We start from the raw sequence: 19,122 nt of genomic DNA, 5'->3' as shown, positions 1-19,122 counted from the left end.
CATGAAAGGCTCAGATGTTCACAAGCACAGATGGCACGAGGTTCACCAATCTGTGAAAAATTATTTGGGCAAAAACAGTCCAACACTGTTAAAAAAGTCCCATAGAGCAAGCACACTAGAGACTGACAGTGGCTGAGTGGCTAATTTCCAGTTTCTGTTAACTTGAATGGGAATAAAATGATTGAATTGTGCAGCTCTTCTCCACTTTTAAATGTTACCGGTCTGATCAAATATCGATAGTGAAATGATGAAATGAGTCATTCTGCATGAGTTGTGAAGCAAAAAAATAAATAAATAAAAAATGATCCACTGATTTACAGATGTCTCTTTCACAATGTAATTCTATGGGAAAAAAAGTCTTTTTAAACCTCATGGCATCACGTGATGGACCCGTGTAGTATGTCCACTTTTGGCCACTATGCCAAATCAACTTCACCAAGCCCTGTATTGTGGCTGGAGTGATCCCCTCGCAAGATGGTCTCTAGCTTGTTTAAATTACAAATATCTAGTTAGTCTCGAGGATTCAATATAGGTTGGACTGTATGAACAGATGTCAGTGATGACTCCATGTGTCCCAGAGCTTAAGGTGACACCTTCACATGTAGACCCTCAAACTGTGCAGAAAAAGTCTGAAAAAAAAAGTTCATGAAGTTTTACTTGATTAAATAATGATTAAATAATTAACTGAATATCAAAATAGTTGCTGATTAACTAACTCTTGATGGATTGATTGTTTCAGTAGGAAAACACTGACATTAATATTTACCTAAACATTTATTTTCCTCTAAATAAGGTAGCCTATCTAAAACAGTTATGTTTGGTGTGGTTTGATGATGATGATGATGATGATGATGAAACAGTCAGCACAATTAATTTTGCTAAATGAGGGGACGATGATGAAAGTTTTAGAGCGATGTCTGTAAAATGTGTAAATATACAAAATAAAAACAGAAAATAACCTGTTAAAATACATGCATTAGTCCTGCATCCTCCCACCCTGTTGATCACTGGTGGTGTGTGTGTGTGTGTTTGTGTGAGTGTGGGAGAGAGAGAGAGAGAGAGAGAGAGAGAGAGAGAGAGAGAGAGAGAGAGAGAGAGAGAGAGGGGGAGAGAGAGGTGGGCGGGTCCTGGATCAGCTCCATCCCACCTCGGAAATACCAACCAGGTGCTGCAGCTCCTTCCTGCCCTGCTCTCCACTCGTATCCACGGGCTTTTCCCACGAAGCTTCATCGCTTCCACTGCTGCGATGTGACGGGAAGAAACACGCAGTAACCACCAGCGATGTCCATCCAGTGAGTGAAACCCTCCCGTCGGTACCCTCAGCCCGTGTACCCGGCTTGCATGGCTCTGTGTCGGTCGGCCGGACAATAGCCAGCCCGCCTGCCCGCTGCAGCAGGAGCAGCAGCAGCAGCAGCAGCAGCAGCTTCTTCTCCTCCTCCTCCTCCTCCTCCTCCAGCCGAGGGAGCTTTCTGAGTGTTCCTGCCCAGGATCCCTGCAGCACTCTCCGCCGCTCCAAATGGCTGGACACGAGTGGGAAGACTGGTTCGAGCGGGAGGAATTTATCGGACAGATCAGCGACATCCGAGTGCAGAACCTGCAAGGTAGGAGCATCCTGACTGATATTACTGCTGTTAGTAAGACCGTGATCTGCGGAGCGCGGTGAGTGGCCTCGCCACGCATGCACAGCCTCACTGAGTAACGGTATGCTGCGAGACTCTCCGCACCGTTTGCCTGCGGCTTTGGGGAACTTCGGATAGCCCGCAGAGCCCCAAACTTTCTATGTGGAGCTCAGAAACAGGTCACAGTGTGTACTCAGGAGCCCATCTATAACTGTAGTGGGTACATAGGACTTCACACACTACGGTGTAACTGCCTGCAGTGTTGTGTGAAGGCATTTCATTCATGAAGTGCACATGTAAACAGTGCTTGTGGTCCCTGCAAGGCACTGTGTCCCAGTGCTGTTTAACAATAGCAGCCAAAGGTATTTTGGAGGCACAACTACAAACTGACAGAGTGTGAGAATGTGCAGAAGACATTAGTTTCAGAGCTGAAGTGATTATTTGTCATTGACTGGATGACTGACAGAAAATAGCTCAATGGTGAACAATTTTGATGATGGATTTATCATTTAAATATCATTGGATTTGGGAAAGTTGGTCTGACAGAGCAATTTGGACTGCCGTTCATCATACAGCTCTTTTGTTATGTCTTGTAGCAATCCAGGAATTCAAAATTAGATTCAGCTTTACTGGCCAAGTATGGGTGCTCATACAAGAAATATGACTCAGTTTTTTTGTTGCTGTCAGTGCACAGAATAGACATACAGCTAAAAACAAGGACAACATAGCTGAACAAGGTAAACACAGTCACTTCACTACTCCCAACATTGTATAGATATAAATACATATAACATGTAAAAATACATGCACATATATGTATTAGGGTTGCAGCAGTATACCAGTTTTAAGGTATACTGTGATTTAAAAATTGACGGTTACCATACTGTGTACATTTGCTTATCTACAATTATTTATATCTATCTCTTTCTCTCTCTCTCTCTATATATATATATATATATATAAATGTATATGTATATACACACACACACACACATATATATGTATGTATACGTGTGTATTTATATAAACACATCACAATGAATTTTGTAAACAGTTAGTCAGTAGTGCAAAGGTGCTGGACTAAATATAGAATGATAAATGTAACAGGTTGCATATACTGTATACATGAAGTAGGTGGATATGACAGTATATACAGCATGCTTGGATTATGTTTGACAGATGTAGAGCCTACATGTTTGCAGTATGTATTTATTATATAAATATGTGTTACAGGGTTGTTGCACAGGGATTGTTCCTGACACTATGGACATTCAGAGAAATTATCATTATATGCATCACATGTTAGTATTTGTCTGTGGAAGCTTTTTGAGGCATGATTTGCATATTGGTTTTAGACAAAGTATGGAACTGGCATTGTGTGTGTGAATGTGGGATTTATGGGTTTGTCTGTGAATGCAAATTTGTAATCAGCAGCACAATGAAAGTATCAATGTTGTTAGGATACATTACATCCATCTGGGAAACCATTTTGGTCAGAGTGACTTAAGGTGCCAGTATACTCCATCGATGAGCTAAGGACCAGTGCCTTAATTTGCTTTGACCAAAATGGTTTGCCAAATGAATGTAATGTAATGACATTGCTACCTAGCTTGAGACGACCCCCCCCCTCAACATCTTTCCAACATCTGAACTGAAGGAGCTGCATGTGTCTGACAGTTTCAGTAACATCCATGCTCTCTTCTGCAGGGATGAATGCTCTATCTCTAAAGCTGTCTTTTCTTTTCACTTATTACACAAGTTTTTCCAGCACGTTTTGTGTGTATACATGAAAGTGCTACAAGTAAGTGCACTATGAATGTCTTCCAAGGGAGATGATTATGGCGTCTCTTTCTCCTCTCCATGATGGCTGCTATTTCACCCTGCTGCTGAAAATGGCTGTTGTGAAAAACTATAAACACTTGCTGTCTGACGTGGACAGGCAGTCTTATGTCCACACGAGAGCTAGATCGATAAATCTGTCAGCATTAAACAGTTTGTCCACCAGAGAGCACTGACAAGTTGATTTGTCAGCTGTTAAATGTTGGTTAAATGTTAAATTGTGGTTATAATTATAAAAGAAAAACAAATAAGGATCTGTATCAAGATGTTTTGTTAAAAATATGCCATCAGCTATTGTCATCAGATGTTTCAGACTCCCAAATCAATATCCAGCCCAGTCACCAGAGGAAAATGTTGGCATCGTACATTTCTGCAAACCGTGAATATGTTACATTTGCATGTTCCATACGTATCATATCAGTGTTTCAATGTGACGTAGTATATGAGCTGACTTTGTCATCTGGAGGTGGAGGGGATAGTGGATGGCGTAACACCTTGGCAAGACGCCTTCCAAGCTGCAGATCACTATTCAAGATCAACAAACAACAAAACCAGTTGTTTTTTGACAATGTTTCGCAGCATTCCATGTTTTTGGCACCAAACCTGGGTGTTTTTTTTTACTGAAACAACACAGTGTTTCTCACCTCACTTTTGAGCCATGGAATCCTGTGATTTTCACAGACACATTATGGCATTTCCTAGCAGCATTTTAGCCACCAGATGTCGGTATTTTAAGTCAAAACATGATCTTTCCTTACCATATTAAAGTAGTTTTTTGTAACCAAACCCTCACTACAGCGTTGTGTAGAAATTTAAAATTTCAATGTAACTGCTACAAAATAATGTTTATATACAAAGTATCCATTGTTTGTCAGCAAACATATGTGTACATTTTTTTTGGTGATTGGATCTCAATATCCGTATTGGCCACAAAAATCCAGTTTTGGTGGGTTATTGTTTGAACTAGTTTGTTTCCAACATACCCTAGTCCTTAGCGCTTTTAACATCCTTAGGAACTACAGCAAAGCTTTAGATTTACTGGTCCATCTACGTCCCAACCGTCACCTATGGTCATGAGCTATGGGTAATGACAGAAAGAATGAGATAGCGGATATAAGGGGCAGAAATATGTTTCCTCCAGAGGGTGGCTGGGCTCAGCCTTAGAGATGGGGGAAGGAGCTCAGATATCTGGAGGGAGCTAGGAGTAGAGCTGCTGCTCCTTTGCATGGAAAGTGGCCAGTTGAGGTGGTTCGGGCATCTGATCAGGATGCTTCCTGGATGCATCCTGTTAGAGGTGTTCCGGGCACGTCCAACTAGTAGGAGGCCCCGGGGCAGACCCAGAACACACTGGAGAGATTATATATGTTGTCTGACCTGGGAACACCTGGGGGTCTCCCAGGAGGACCTGGAAAGCATTGCTGGAGAGAGGGATGTCTGGAATAGTTTGCTCAGCCTGCTGCCCAAGCAACCCGGCTTTGGATAAGTGGTGATTGATATCGGCCGATATTGGCCTTAAAATGAAGTGATAGAACTGGCCGATGCGCTTTTTCTTATTTTGCACAATGAATGAATATCACATACATTGAAAAGCATTCTCGTTACTGTCTCCATCTGCTGGTTGGCCATCAGGATAAGCATAATATGCATAATATGATATTAATTCCATACAGAAGAGACTTGATCATTAAAATTAGGTGGAAAAAAGTGGATATATCAATATTGGTAAGGGTTATTGGCCAAATGAGTTGTTATATATTGGATATCAGCAAAAAAAACAATATTGTGCATCCCTAGTGGATGAACTGTATGAGCATGTGAGCATAAATTGTGAGCTAACCAGCTGGTTGGCGATGATCAGTGATGTGCCCCACCAACAACCCGCCCTGCCCTGTAGATGCATAATATTCAGGTCTATTTTCTGCTGCTGTGGGTGTAGGAATTGTTCTTTGTGCCTCTTCTCCAGTTGATTTATTCCTGGATGACTGTAGGAGCAAGTTAAAAGAAGCACAAGCTGATGCCTGATTTTGATGGACTAACACCAGAACCTGATGTTTGCTGTTGAGCTGCTCGAAATGTCTGGAATGGTTCCACATTTCCTTTAGCCAGTTATTCACACAAATAAGAGCCAAAAAACCCCGTCAAAATGAACCCAGAAAAGCAAGTTACATCACTTGTGCAGGGAGGTAATTTTTTTTGTTTGAAGACACACATTCACTGTTAAATATTGTAAACTCAAGGTTTACTTAGTAGCTGTTATGTAAGCATTGAACTGAATTCACAGCCTTTTTTGTCTTCAGGAAATAGAACTTGTTTAGGTGGTATATTCATATGACCAATGTTCTATACTTAGGTCCCTTAATTTTTTGTTTTATAACAGTTGGTTTACTTTTACTGTAAATGCACCATATATACATAAAGTCCAAGGACTGCCTTGTAAATATAACCCTTTTGGTGCAAAAGTATTGATGTACACATTTCAGACCACACTGGAACACTACCATATAGGTCAACATTTGAACAATGAGCAACAAGTGTGAGATCTATGACTTGCTGTGCTGTTTGAACTGGAGTATACTGTAAGTTTGCCAAACAGGGCGTTACAGAGATTAGAGGAGCAGACTAACAACAGTTGCTCTTTAAAGTGGAAGTAATTGATTTAATGAGTGTGGTGAGAATGGGAGCTTTGTTCAGCTCTAACCTAGTTCACCCCAAAGCCTCTAACAGGCATCAACTAGAAATCTCCCAATCAGTCAGAGCATCACTTCATATTATGTGTTGGCACTGAAGACCGGTAAGAATAGTGTAACAGCATGCTAAGGTGGAGCCTGATACTTGGTAATCATGATTACATGAGCATAGATAAGAATATCAACCTTACAGAGTTGATATGACTAACACTTTGGCAAACAGTGTCCTATCTCCATATGTAGCAGTCACAGAGCAACATCTGGAGTCATGTTTGTGTCCATCTGATAAATGTAAATCCAATATTCACTCTTCTTTCAACTTTGTTTTGGGTCTCCACCAACTACTGAGAAAAATATCAGTGTCCGTCTGCTGTTTGATGCTAGGCAGGTGGTGTAAGCTGAGCTTATCAGAGCTTTTTCACTAAAAACAGCTGCCTCCTGCTGCTGTAAACCAGGTTAATGAGCCCTGTGAGAATGCACCGAACACTGTATTTGGCAGGCATGAAAACCAAAATGGTTAACTAAAACAAGCTAAAAAGCTCAGACGAGCTGTGGGAAAACTGGAGTTGGGTGATATGTTTCTGTGGGCAACCCTTTCGTGAGTCAAACTTTAAGTATTAAAGTCTCAGTGAAACAGAAGTTATAGTGTCTTTAGCCTCTATGCTGTGGTGTGTTTCCCAGTGAAATGGAATATTTAAGAGGTATACAGTTACAAGAGGGATTTAAATCAAATCATTCAAATTTGAGTGGGCCACTAAAAAGTGGACGGGTTTAAAATTTAGCAGAGTCTAATACTGATCAAAATTGAGAAAGAAAATGCCAGAGACTTGCTGAACTGCTACTTTTTTGTTCTCTTCTTCATTTGGAGCTGGTTGACTGTTAATGGTAGCGCTGCAGCTAGCAGGATATTACGTGGCACTTGAATCTGTAATGTTATTCTTGCATAAGAAATCTGTTAACTTCCAGCATCAGCCTCAAGATTTTTTTCTTTTCCTCTCTGACCTTTTACACTCCACCTTTTTGCTTTTTTTATTTAACCTTCATCCGTAGTTTATAGTGAAACTGGCACCACTGCACCTGACACTACTGGGAGGCTACTGGCTATCGACAACCCATAATCCATAATCGGATGCTGTTCCAACATCAAGTGGGTAGCAGCCAGCAGGTGTTTTTTACCCCCCTGCCAGTATTATTTGAGACAGTTCTGGTGATGGCCCTGCACTTGCCAGAATTGCCTGATGACCAGTTTGAGCCTGTGTGTCAGCCATTGTGTCCAGAAATACAGAATACTGGAGAATGCTAAACATAGTGTCAGAGCAGCACAAGAATGATAAAGTCAGAGAAGTAACTAAGCAATGTGTGTCATACAACAATATATATCTTAAGTCTGCCAATGTAAAAATCAGCCTCCATGAGCTACAGGTCATACCAAACCAAGTAAGACAGTAAGCAACCCCCCTGGGTGTCCTGAACTAAGCAAAGGAGCATTTTAATGCTTATGAACTCATTTGTATACTAAATAAATGTACTATTTCTTCTTTCAGAAGTCACATAGTCTCACTTGACATATCCAATCCTTATAAGGAAGGTCAGTGTGATGCCTCTCAGTACCATGACTGACTGTACATGTAGGTGATAAAAGTTCTCTCCCCCCTAACGGCTTTGAAACATGATAGAAGATGGATAAACTGCTCTGCCCCCGTGTGCCATCAACAACACACACAAGTGCATTACAATGAACTACGGATCTTATTGCACCTGGTGAGCAACTGTTGCCCTGGAAACACACAACTGTGCAACACCACCTTGGCTTAGAGACAACACAACAGAGATAAAAATGTACCAGAATGTGCTACTAATAACAAATAATATTATATTCCTATTGTGTGTTTGTGTAAGAACGCAGGAAGAATGTCAGGTTGGTTTATCTGTTCAGGTCCAGATTAGGTGGAACTGAGAGGGATTCCTAGGTTATAAAGTAATTTGTGCATGTACCCTTGCAATGATTCAACACTAAGTGGGTCTCCTATTGTTCATCTATAGAACCTCTGTGTCTGTGCACCAGCACACAGTTGTACAGTTTGGGTAGTGTGTGTCACTTTGCAGCCAGCAGGCTTGCAAATATCTTTTTTTAAGGGTACAGGATTTGATTGGGCAGAGGCAGTATGAGATGGTATATGTCCATTAAAATGTGTTAAACTTACTACAGCAGGTCCACAGCCTGTGTTGTCTCTGTTGGACTCTGTGTACTAATGAGTAAGTTGAGGATCTCACTACATATTCGCTGCATTGGCTTCAGTTCTGCACATTCCTTATTGGCACTAATTTTAGCTTTTCCTGTGAACTTGGACTTTTGCCAGCCTCTTGAAAAACTTGGCATACGTTTAGTGCTTTTGTCCCTATTCTCTGCAACACTTGTGGACGAGCCCGAGCCATCTGATGAGTGGCTGTGATTCTCTGCGTGAAAAGTGGAAGAGCGGCTAGCGCTTTAAAACAATGGCCTGGAGGCTGTTACATAACATGATGAGAAGAGGAGAGCGGGAGAGCAGTTCCCTCTGCTTTACAGTGCTGGAGTCCCTGAGCTCAACATTCCCACATCACACTTCCCACACACACACACACACACACACAGGCACACACACACTGCCTCCCACCTGATAAGCATCCAGGTTTCTCTCTCTGAGAACAGTTAATATTACTGTTGTGAGCTGGTACTGTGTTCTGCCAGTTTATATAGCAGTTATATCATTGTATAAAACTGGAGTCCAACTGATTGGCCGGAGAGTGTGCATTATTTTCAGATGACTGTAAGGCTCTGATGATGTCATCAGGGTCATCTTGGCTTGGGCTAAGAAACGTTAAAATTTAACAGAAAGCCTGTATTTGACATAGTGGCTGTGGAGTTTGAGGCATTCGTCCATTGCAAGTCCAACAACTTTATGGAAATGCAACACCAACTCGCTTGTGTGCCGCTTTATACTCAGCCTTTATTAGGTATATGAGATACACCAGGAATAAGAGATCTAAAATAAATTAAGAATCCTCATAAAAGTACATTGAACAAAATTTTCAAACACAACACTTCTGTTGTTGCTCTCATCTCTCACATGTTTAAGTTAAAGATTTAAGACTTTTTTATCCACTCAGTCAATATCTCTCATATGTTGGTTTCAAAACTGCTAAAATCAGTGTTAGTGAGCACTTCTCTTTCCATAAGATAATCCATGCACCTGACAGGTGTGGCATATCAAGATGCTGATTAAACAGCAGCACCAACAGCGTTGGCCAAACGTAACCACGAGGGTTTGTTGTCGAAGGAAAAAACATTTTTCAGACCTAATCCGGGGTTTTTTCAGACCTAATTGTAGTTTTGCACAGTGGCGACCGGATCTTTGCTCTCAAACCACAAAAAAATGTGATGGCACAACAGTCTCCTTCAGTACATTATTCTATGCTTTCTTTTGATTTTCACATTGGCTAGTCATCCTGTTTAATCCCACAGGACCCGCAAATGGACCTGCGGGTCGGGCAGCAGTGATCGTCTGTTAAATCGGTCTGTAAATGATATTTTGACATTATTGGCTATTACTGTCATGGCATCCGAAGGTACTGATGCATTGAGCAGGTGACAATCCGCGGTCGTTTTCAAAACACACTCGTGTCACGCACTCCAAAAGAAACTTGTTGAAACTTTAAACAATAATTTATTGTACAAAACAGGGGAAACAAGCGTTGACAAAAACGGTTCCATAATTCATATTAAATTCAAAAGATAACGAAAAAACAGCTACAAGTTAGAGGGAATAGTGATAAAGTGGTAAAACTTGCCATTAATCCACAGCCTCAGACAGATGCGCTCAAGCGTGCCGTGCGCACAAGCTCAGTTGGTAGGCGATGCTATATTTTCACATTTTTAACAATGCAATTTAAAAGTTTTGATTTTTATTGATAACCTACATTTACCAACAACAAAAAGACTATATTTAGCACCAAAAAATTATGTTAAAAAAAAAGTAAATAAAAAAATGAATATCGAATACCAAATTTTCATAACGAATACCTACCTATAGAAACGAATATTGGAATATCCAAATATTTGGGTACAGCCCTAATCTTGATATGCCACACCTGTCAGGTGAATGGGTTATCTTGGAAAAGGAGAAGTGCTCACTAACATGGATTTTAACACATTTGTGACCAAAATCTGACAGAATTATATCTGTTAAGTGCAATAAAACATTTGAGAGCTTTAGCTTAGACCTGTGGGAAATGGGGAAAAAAAACAAAAGTGTTGCATTTAAATTTTTGTTCAGTGCATATTTCACACAAGAGGAACTGACCAAAGCAGAACAGGACAAACATGAAAGCTTACAGGACTTGAATCTGTTAAGAGAGACAGTGCCAGAATATGAGACAGAACTCTTTAATCTTTGGAAAATAGGGACAGGTGTTTGTTTTTGATAACAGCGTGGCTTGTGGTGTACTGTCCTGTACTTGACCCTTTGCTACAAATAGCTCCAGTGAACTTGGTGCACATCGTCTAAAGGGTGTATTCAGGGTGTTTTTCTTGTCACCATCTTTGCCTGCTTTCTTTTTCACTGACTATGTTCACATGCACACTGATGTTCTACTCTTATTCCAAACATGCTAATATTCTGAATTTGGTACAGGACATGCACAGAGCATATTCTGTTTTTTTTTTTTTTTAAAGACATTTAAGACATGTGGGATATGCCGGTATTATTCCAGTTTCAGGAGAATTCTTTGAACGTGTTTACACATTTGGAATATGTGTCTCAACTGAGGTTTTTACTGCAGTTTGTGACACATGGCCTCCTGCCTGTTTATGGTTGATTCTGTGCATTGCCATGGAGATGTTGAATACAAACCAACTAGCCAACAGTTTTTCAGGCTGGAGTAGAGATGCATGCCCAAAAGAAAACCCCACATTTCTGGTCAGAAGGAGAAACACACCTACTTTTAAACATTATGAAAGAGTTGGATATCAACAGGTTTTTGCATATGCACAAATATCACAACGCCAACCTTTTTCAAAGAGGTGGTTGAAGAAATGAAAGCTGACAGCTGTGTTTGCATGATTCAACAACTCCGCCACCAGTGGAAAACTTTGAAAAAAAAAAGAAAAAAAAATCAGTTCCTACATCATTCGTGTGATTATGTGACTGTAATTTATGGGTGGATATGTATTTGTGTAATTGGAGGTACTGAATCCAGAAATATGTGTACTATGTCTTTGTTCAGATTTGACTGAACTATGACTCTGAGAAGCTTTACAATTTTGATGCACCTCTCAGTTCTAAACCTCTTTTCTAGGAAGACAGAAGATTAAATTCCCTCTCTCTATGGCATTATGTCTGTGTTTCAACTCTGAGGATGTGAGTTTTAATCAGGATATTTTTATTGCAAAGAAATTATGTTATTTTAGTAAACAAAAAAAAAATTTAAAAAAAACCTGTTTGTGTTTGCTATTAGTCATGTAAGTACTTAAGACACAAACATACCAACATATCACAGTCACTTGCAAAACTGACACCTTCTTTGTGTGTGTGTGTGTGTGTGTGTGTGTGTGTGTTTGCTCTGTGAGACTGTGTGAAGGTGTGTGCAGCCACCATCTGTCAGTGTGTCCATGCCCAGTCCTGTGCAGTAAAGACTGTATCTGTGTCCTCTGTAAAGGATTCCCCATAAACCAGCGTGCTGAACAGCAAACTGCTGCGTGTCAGAGAGAGTTCAGACAAGCCAAACACAGAGGCTTCTCCCATTGAGCTCTGTTGACTCTGCACTGTCTGAGCGAGACCGTCTGCAGACAGCAGTGACAGCACCGCCTCTGCTGCTCGTATTGGGCTGAATGTGGCGTTCCTGAACGTGCGCCCAGTCCCCCTACATCCAGCAGGGTGGATGGCAGAGAGCCTCAGCCCTCAGCAACCATGTTATGAGTTTTCTGGAGGTTAGTGGGGGTGGTGACAACAAAGGTCCCTTCTCTTTTTGACTTAACTCTTCTAGTTGTTCCTGTGATAAAGCTTTTATAAACTGTGTCAGGTGTCCACTTGATTTAAAGTAAATTTATTCTACACCAACGTTACCTGCATCTTTAATCTAAGTCACTGTGATTCTTTATGCACGTACAATGGATGTGGATGCATTAGCTTCGGTCATGATGATTTGTCTTGCCTATTGTCCACACAATTCAGCCATTATCTGGTGGTGTTTTGTGGTAGAAGAGTGTTTGTGCTCCACTACAACGTTGCACATGGTGCAAAACCGTTTACCCCCACTTTCATGCAGAACGTCAGGGCCCAGTTGTTCAGAAGTAATCCGATTGGATTGGATCAAATCATGAAAATAGGTTGTTCAAAAGAAAAAAGTATTCTGAAATTGGATTAGATCATGTAATCCAATCTTGGTTTTGATCTGGACCAAACCTTCAGTATGTGTTGGTCAAAACTTTTTAGTAGGATCAGGATACCTTTGATTCAAAACATCAGGATTATCCTGATCCCAGCAGAAGGGTGGAGCCATGGTGGATTAAGGGAGCACAATGTAATAAAACTTTTAAATTGGTTAAATATATGTAGATTTATTTATATTTTGTACTTGATTTGTTTATCAGTTACTTTAATAAAGCAGATTAAGTAGACATTAGGCTACTCATAAAACCTTTCAGTATAGTAAAGTTAAAAAGAAGAATATTGTCTCCATAAAATATTCACACAAATAACACACAAAATTTAAAGAAAATTTATTTAAAGTTATAATCTCAAAAATCACTTTTTCATTCTCTGCAGCAGCACCTATGGCGATAAGTGGTAATTGCAGCGTGTTTGTTGATAGGCTTCCTACATTGTGATGTGTAGTTACATTTAGAACACTAGTTATCCAGATTTGGTACACAATAAAAGTTGATCCAAGGATGATCCAATCCAATGTTGTTTGAAAAAACAGTTAAAAAGTAAGATGGGTTTGCTGATCCTGGATGGCAAAACATGGGAATTGCCCTGCATGGTCTTGAGCTGTCATTTTTGTTGGAAAATGTGAGAAGTTTGTGTCAGATGTCTGCACCTGTACAATCAGAAACAAGGAGGTGAGTTTGGTGACGTTATGTGAGACTGCTATGATTAATAAAACTCAAATGAAACTACGCTTACTGTACCGATGTGTGCAAAAGTTGTGGTGATTTTGCAAAATTGCAATGTCCTGCAGGATTCTTAAGGGCTGGTTTAATTTGCGTTAGTTGTTGCAAACCCAACATCCTGGAGCGGCTTGAATAAGCTTTCTCTGCACAAACTCTCAGGCTGATAATTACTGATAATAACAGCAAAATTTGTGATGAGGCAGCACATGTTCCACAAACACCCTGACAGAAGACTGCGCTTAAAAGCCTGCATTGTGCTACAAATGAAATAGCATTATGCATGCTCTCAGATTGCTTTCAAATACAGTGCTGTAGAATGATGCTAGTGCACATAGTGCAACTATAGTCCATGTTCACAAAATATCCTAATGATTAATGATGCTCCTAACTGGCCCAGGGAGGGGCTGTCAGTCCCAACTTGTGTTGGCCAAAAGCAAACAGCCTTGTTTCCTAATTGTTTACTTTAAGAGTGATTCAGTGTTTGGAAACATGCAACAATGATGAACATTTAAAAGCATATTTTTATGGCCGGTGAGTCGGTATCCAGTCAGCTCACCAACAAATGAAACATTCAAGTAACTGATTTGATTTGCATCAAACCAACAATGCTCTTCTGACCCCACTTTCTTCAGCAGTTCTGTAAATGTTAGGGATGCACTATATTGGATATTTTGCTAATAGCTGATATGCCGATATATGGTATAACAACTTATTTGGCCGATAACCGATACAGGTATCGATATATCCACTTTTTCCCCCACCTAATTTTAGTGATCATCAGGTCTCTTCTGTAGCAGAATTAACATCATATTATGCATGCATACTCCACCAGCAAATAGAGACATGAAATAGCATGCTTTTCAATGTATGTAATATTCATTCATTGTGCAAATTAAGAAAAAACATGTTGGCCAAATCTGATCATTTCATTTCTGTTCATTTTAAAGCCAATATCTGCCTATACTGATGACATGCTGATATTATTGTGCATCCTTGGTAAATGTAGGCTACATTAAAATAATCATCAACTGTAATAAATGCTCAAAGAAAGTTGATTTTATGGTCATTTATGGGTATATGTAGAATTACTCCATCAAAGGATTAAGGTTTAGTCAAACCATAGGATCAATATACAGACGGTTAAACAGAAATCAGCTCAAATGTTTGACCGTCTGACAGCAACTCAGAAGAAAAATGATAATGAAACTCGAAGACAGATACTCATCCGCTTTATTGTTTTTGCGTCCAGGTCTTTTTCCACTTGAACAGTGTTTCCTGATAGAGCAACAGACTTAAAAGGTCCAGTGTGTCAGATTTAGGGATATATTTGCAGAAATGGAATATAATATTAATAATTATGTTTTCATTAGTTTATAATCACTTTAAACTAAGAGTCATTGTGCTTTTGTTACTTTAAGCCTGGTATACACTGTGTGAGTTTGGGCTGTCCCAGACGAAGGACGACTGACTTGTCAATATTTTTGGTTGTGGCTCTAAAATGGTCATGTTGTCATGGTCTTGCGATCAAAGACAGCCTAGGATAAAATTCTGACAGTGTCAGAAATTGGGGATGACCATCTCACAGTGTGACAGCTGTTGCAGCCTATGTCTACTAACCAACCAATAGAAATGCAGCATGCACTGGTGCTAAACACAAATAAACAGGTGGATAGCAGCTTAGCTTGGAGGTGAAATGTGCTAAAAGAAATGTGTAGGTTTCCAGCAAAGAGGAAAAACCTTGTGGAGTTGTGGCAGCAGAAGCCTTGCCTGTATGATGTGTCCTCCAGCTCTTATCATGATTGCATAAAGACGGACGAAGCATCTAAGCACTAAGGTAAGAAGACTGCTAAAATCTCATAGTCTGCAGGAGGCTTTAGAATGAGCTGTTTATACCTACATATGGAGCGGGTCCTCTTCCACAAAGTCCACTCTGTTGTTTCTGCAGTAATCCAGAATGGACAAAACAAACACTGGTTCTTGACAGAGCGATTGGCGTGTTTTCATCAGCCACCGTAGTTCTCTTACTCACTTGAGACATGGGAGAAGTTTCAGCTGGTTGCAATCTGCAACATCACTGCTAGATGCCACTACATCCTACAGACTCAACCTTTAAGCCCACCACCAGCAGAATTTCCTTCTAATGGTGCAAAATGAAGATACTATAGTAAAAAGAGACAGTGCCACTGCCAATTAAAAGAAATGTGCTCAGTGTCAGTTTTATTGTTAAAAGGTGTTATTTAGGGATCTGCTCCTACAGAGCTGTACAAACATGTTATCCCAACAGTGGAAGCCAAAGGATTTTATGCAAAGTACTGCAGCAGTCTGCACAGGCTTTTTTTTTAGTTCCAGGCTTTGCATGTAATATTCATTTGCTTAGACAAAGTAGCTGTAGCTCATCTCTGGCTGATGTTTGGTACAGAATGACTGAAGTCTGTAAGATGCTCCTTCAGCCTCTGTTTCTGATATTCACCAGAGTTATAAAAATACACCTGTCAGCCATATTATTAAAACCACTGACGTGTAAGGTGAATAATATTGATCATCCTGCTACAATGCAATATTCAGCTGGGAAACCTTGGGTCCCTACATTGAAGTGGGTGCCACCTGACATGCTCCACCCACCCAAACATTGCTGTGGACCAAGCACACCCCCTCATGACAATGGCATGGCTACCGAGGAGTGACGTTTAGGGGGTGCACTTGATCTGCAATGATATTTGGGTGGGTGCTGCCTGTCAGGTGGCATCCACATGTTTTAGGATCTGAGGTTTCCAAGCAGAGCAGTGCATTGTAATGAGATGATCGTGATGGTTTAAATGTTGTAGCTGGTCACTGTTTATAATAATGGAGGAGGGGTCTGCAAAAGCTGCTTTTATTGTTAGCCATGCTAGCAACATATGGTTCTGTCGATGGCAATGTCTGTCTGGCTGGCTCAGTCCACCACATTGGTCCAGAGTGGGATGTTTCAACAATTACTGGATGGATTGCCATTTAATGACTAATAATTACTTTGGTGATTACCTGACCTCTAGCTAAACTGTAAGTTAAAATTTGTGGTTTTGAGTGAAATATCTTATCTACTATTGGATGGCCATAACATTTGATACAGATATTCACTATCCCCTCAGGATAAATGATCACTTGTTGATCCATTAACTTTGCATCTAGTGCTATCATCAGGCCAAAACTTCAGCCTGTCCAATACTTTGGTTTTTTGATACCTGCGAAGCTTAAGATATCAGCCTCAGCTGTACTACTGTTTTATGGAAACCAACAGCTGCAGTATTAGCAAAGACATATTCAGCAATCTGCAACTCTGTTGTATATTTTATAAAACTTGAGACACTATATTCAGATTGTATAACATGCATTCTCTCACAGTGAGTGATGAAGTGAAACTAGACAGTCAGGTATAAAGTCTCACAGCGCACTCTGTGTAGGTGTGTTGAAGTGTGGGCTGACAGGCAGCGTGATGAACAAGCAGATGATGAATAAGCACCTGGTTTCTGTGGAGGAGGTGATGAAAGATCAGTGTCTCCCAACAATAAGGCACTGGAGGGAACTATGCTACAGAGATTATGTTGAAGGTATACTTATCATAAGGTATTTTCTTTACTTCTGAAAAACATGTACTATAACAGATCTTGACTTCCTGGTTTGCTTTTTTCCACAGTGATAGGATGATTGAATGCTTTATATCAATATGCTCTCTGACAAATCCCTGAACAGAATCTTTTATGAATTAGTTGAGAGGATTGTGTAGACAAAATGCAGACAGAGGCCAGTTCAGTTATGCTACAGGTATGCTGCCTCTGAAATAATGCAAAGCAAGGATCTGTTCATTTTTTTAGAACTTTGACAAACATCTGCAAGCTCTTACCTGTGTGCGTCTCAGTTACACAGTGTCTGTATTTGTCACAGTGGGTCATTCAATTCAGAGGGCAGCAAAGTAGGACACTGTATATCAAATATACACATCCACTGAAATTATCTTTCAACATCACTGAGAGCTGAACAGGGCTGGAGAAGATCCAAATCAATGACTAAAACTGACAGGATCATTTATGATTTTAATCCAACTGTTAGGTAGAGTAAGTAGGGAGCAAACAGACAGATGATATGAGACAGGCTGGAATAAGATTATTTTAACAACCTTAACGCAATGAAAATGGAACACTGGATGCAGTTGAAGGCTATTATTACATTGAAGAATAACCACCTTGAAGCATTTCGCACATAATGTGTACATTATGGACAGGGATGTCACAATAGGGCGTCTTTGGCCCAAGTTCCAATCTGACTCCTTTAAGTTTGGGTGTCTGCCAATGCCAAGGATAATACCATACTCCTATTGATCATATATGTCTGTATGTAGACTAACTTAGTTTGACACTTATCGTAAAATACTTTTAAACTTAGCTGCTGGCTGAGACAAACAGTCCCAACTCTCTACACCAGCACTACTTTATGTTACCAGTAAACAAACTGGTGGAGCCAAATAAAGGACACACGCTGAATCATCTACGTCATCACGCTAATTTGAATACATTTTCTGGAACTTTGAGGTGCGGGGGAAACGCAAACCACACAGATTACCAGGAATTCTTTTACCCAGGTAAAAAAATTCCTGGTAATAAAAGTTCCTGGACATGTTGGTGGAAAAGGGGCTTATTTCAAAGTATCCTTGTCCAATGTGTGATTGTGTGATATCCTACAACTTAGCATATTAAACAATTTCTGATTCAACTTCAGTTTATCTTTGTCACATAGGACATTAAACTGAAAAGCTTGAGGTTTTAGACTTAGGCCCAATCCCAATAACCCCCCCCCCCCCCCCCCTTCCACTACCCCTAGCCCTTGCCCACTACCCCTTGGCCCTCAAAATGAAGCAACGAGGGGTAGGGGTAGAAATCTTTCCCTAGGAATTGGGACACCACTCACTATGTCACCGCATCGGTTACGTTCACGCATATGTAACTATTTTAAACAGGAAGCTGCGAGCCACCTACATTTCCAACCGGCATCTACAATGGAGTCTCATTCATCCTACCAATCACATTTGCCGCATTCATCATGCCTCGTTTGATGAACGACAGACGACAGGGGACTTCTGCTAGCTAGCTAACCAGCTAACATTACGAGGCAGCATAGTTATACTAGCTGGCGTGTTATCGGAATGTGAAAAGTCCGACAATTTTGCAGAACAGAACAGATGACAGATAGTTCGAGCTAGCTAGCTAGCTAACAAGCAACCTGACGATGGTAACATTAGCTATGTATGAACGTTTTTCCCCATCTCTTGCTTGGTGGTAGCCATGGCAATGTCTACCCCTCACTGGCAAGTCAGCATCTGAAATCCCTCGCTCCGAAGGGCTAGTTTCATACCAACTACCCCTACGCACAAAATGGAATTGGGGGGGGGTACTGAAAATAGTTGTTGGTTTCAGACTTAATCAGAAATAAAATAAAACAAAATGATTTTTTCAGTCTCAACAGTTGTGACAGCCCTGAACATTTTTCTAGTATACATCATGTTACCAACCATAAGGATTTAATGGGGGCAGATATACTCAAGTCATTGAAATAGAATGCTTTTTCTGTTGTTGCCCAACTGTTTAAGTGCATTCTGATGCAAATTCCTGTTGAGTCACTACCACCCTCTTCACCAAGCAATTACCTGTAAAGCCATTTCCTTTGGGAGTGCTCAAAAAGTGTGAAAAGTGATCCTTTTACAAAGCCACGTATTTCCACCTCTAAAAATACCCCGTCTCTTTTTAAAAGGTCAGTGGTTATATTGTGAGATAAACTTCCAGCGGTGGGTGATGTA

The 19,122-nt window shown here is 40.4% G+C and overlaps 1 protein-coding gene across 1 annotated transcript in view; it reads left to right on the top strand.

The window, feature by feature from the left end:
- The first annotated feature begins 1,112 nt into the window (after window positions 1-1,112).
- clmna (calmin a) overlaps window positions 1,113-19,122 on the top strand; it is an 82,064-nt gene continuing 64,054 nt past the window's right edge. The window contains exon 1 of the mRNA XM_033641865.2: window positions 1,113-1,601. Coding sequence (XP_033497756.2) covers window positions 1,517-1,601 — 85 coding nt within the window. The 5' untranslated portion in view covers window positions 1,113-1,516. The remainder of the gene's footprint in view (window positions 1,602-19,122) is intronic.

The sequence above is a fragment of the Epinephelus lanceolatus genome, chromosome 15, assembly GCF_041903045.1.
Source record: "Epinephelus lanceolatus isolate andai-2023 chromosome 15, ASM4190304v1, whole genome shotgun sequence".
NCBI classification, from domain to species: domain Eukaryota; kingdom Metazoa; phylum Chordata; class Actinopteri; order Perciformes; family Serranidae; genus Epinephelus; species Epinephelus lanceolatus.
Note: the sequence above shows the minus strand (reverse complement) of the source record. Positions and strands in the feature narration are given on the sequence as shown.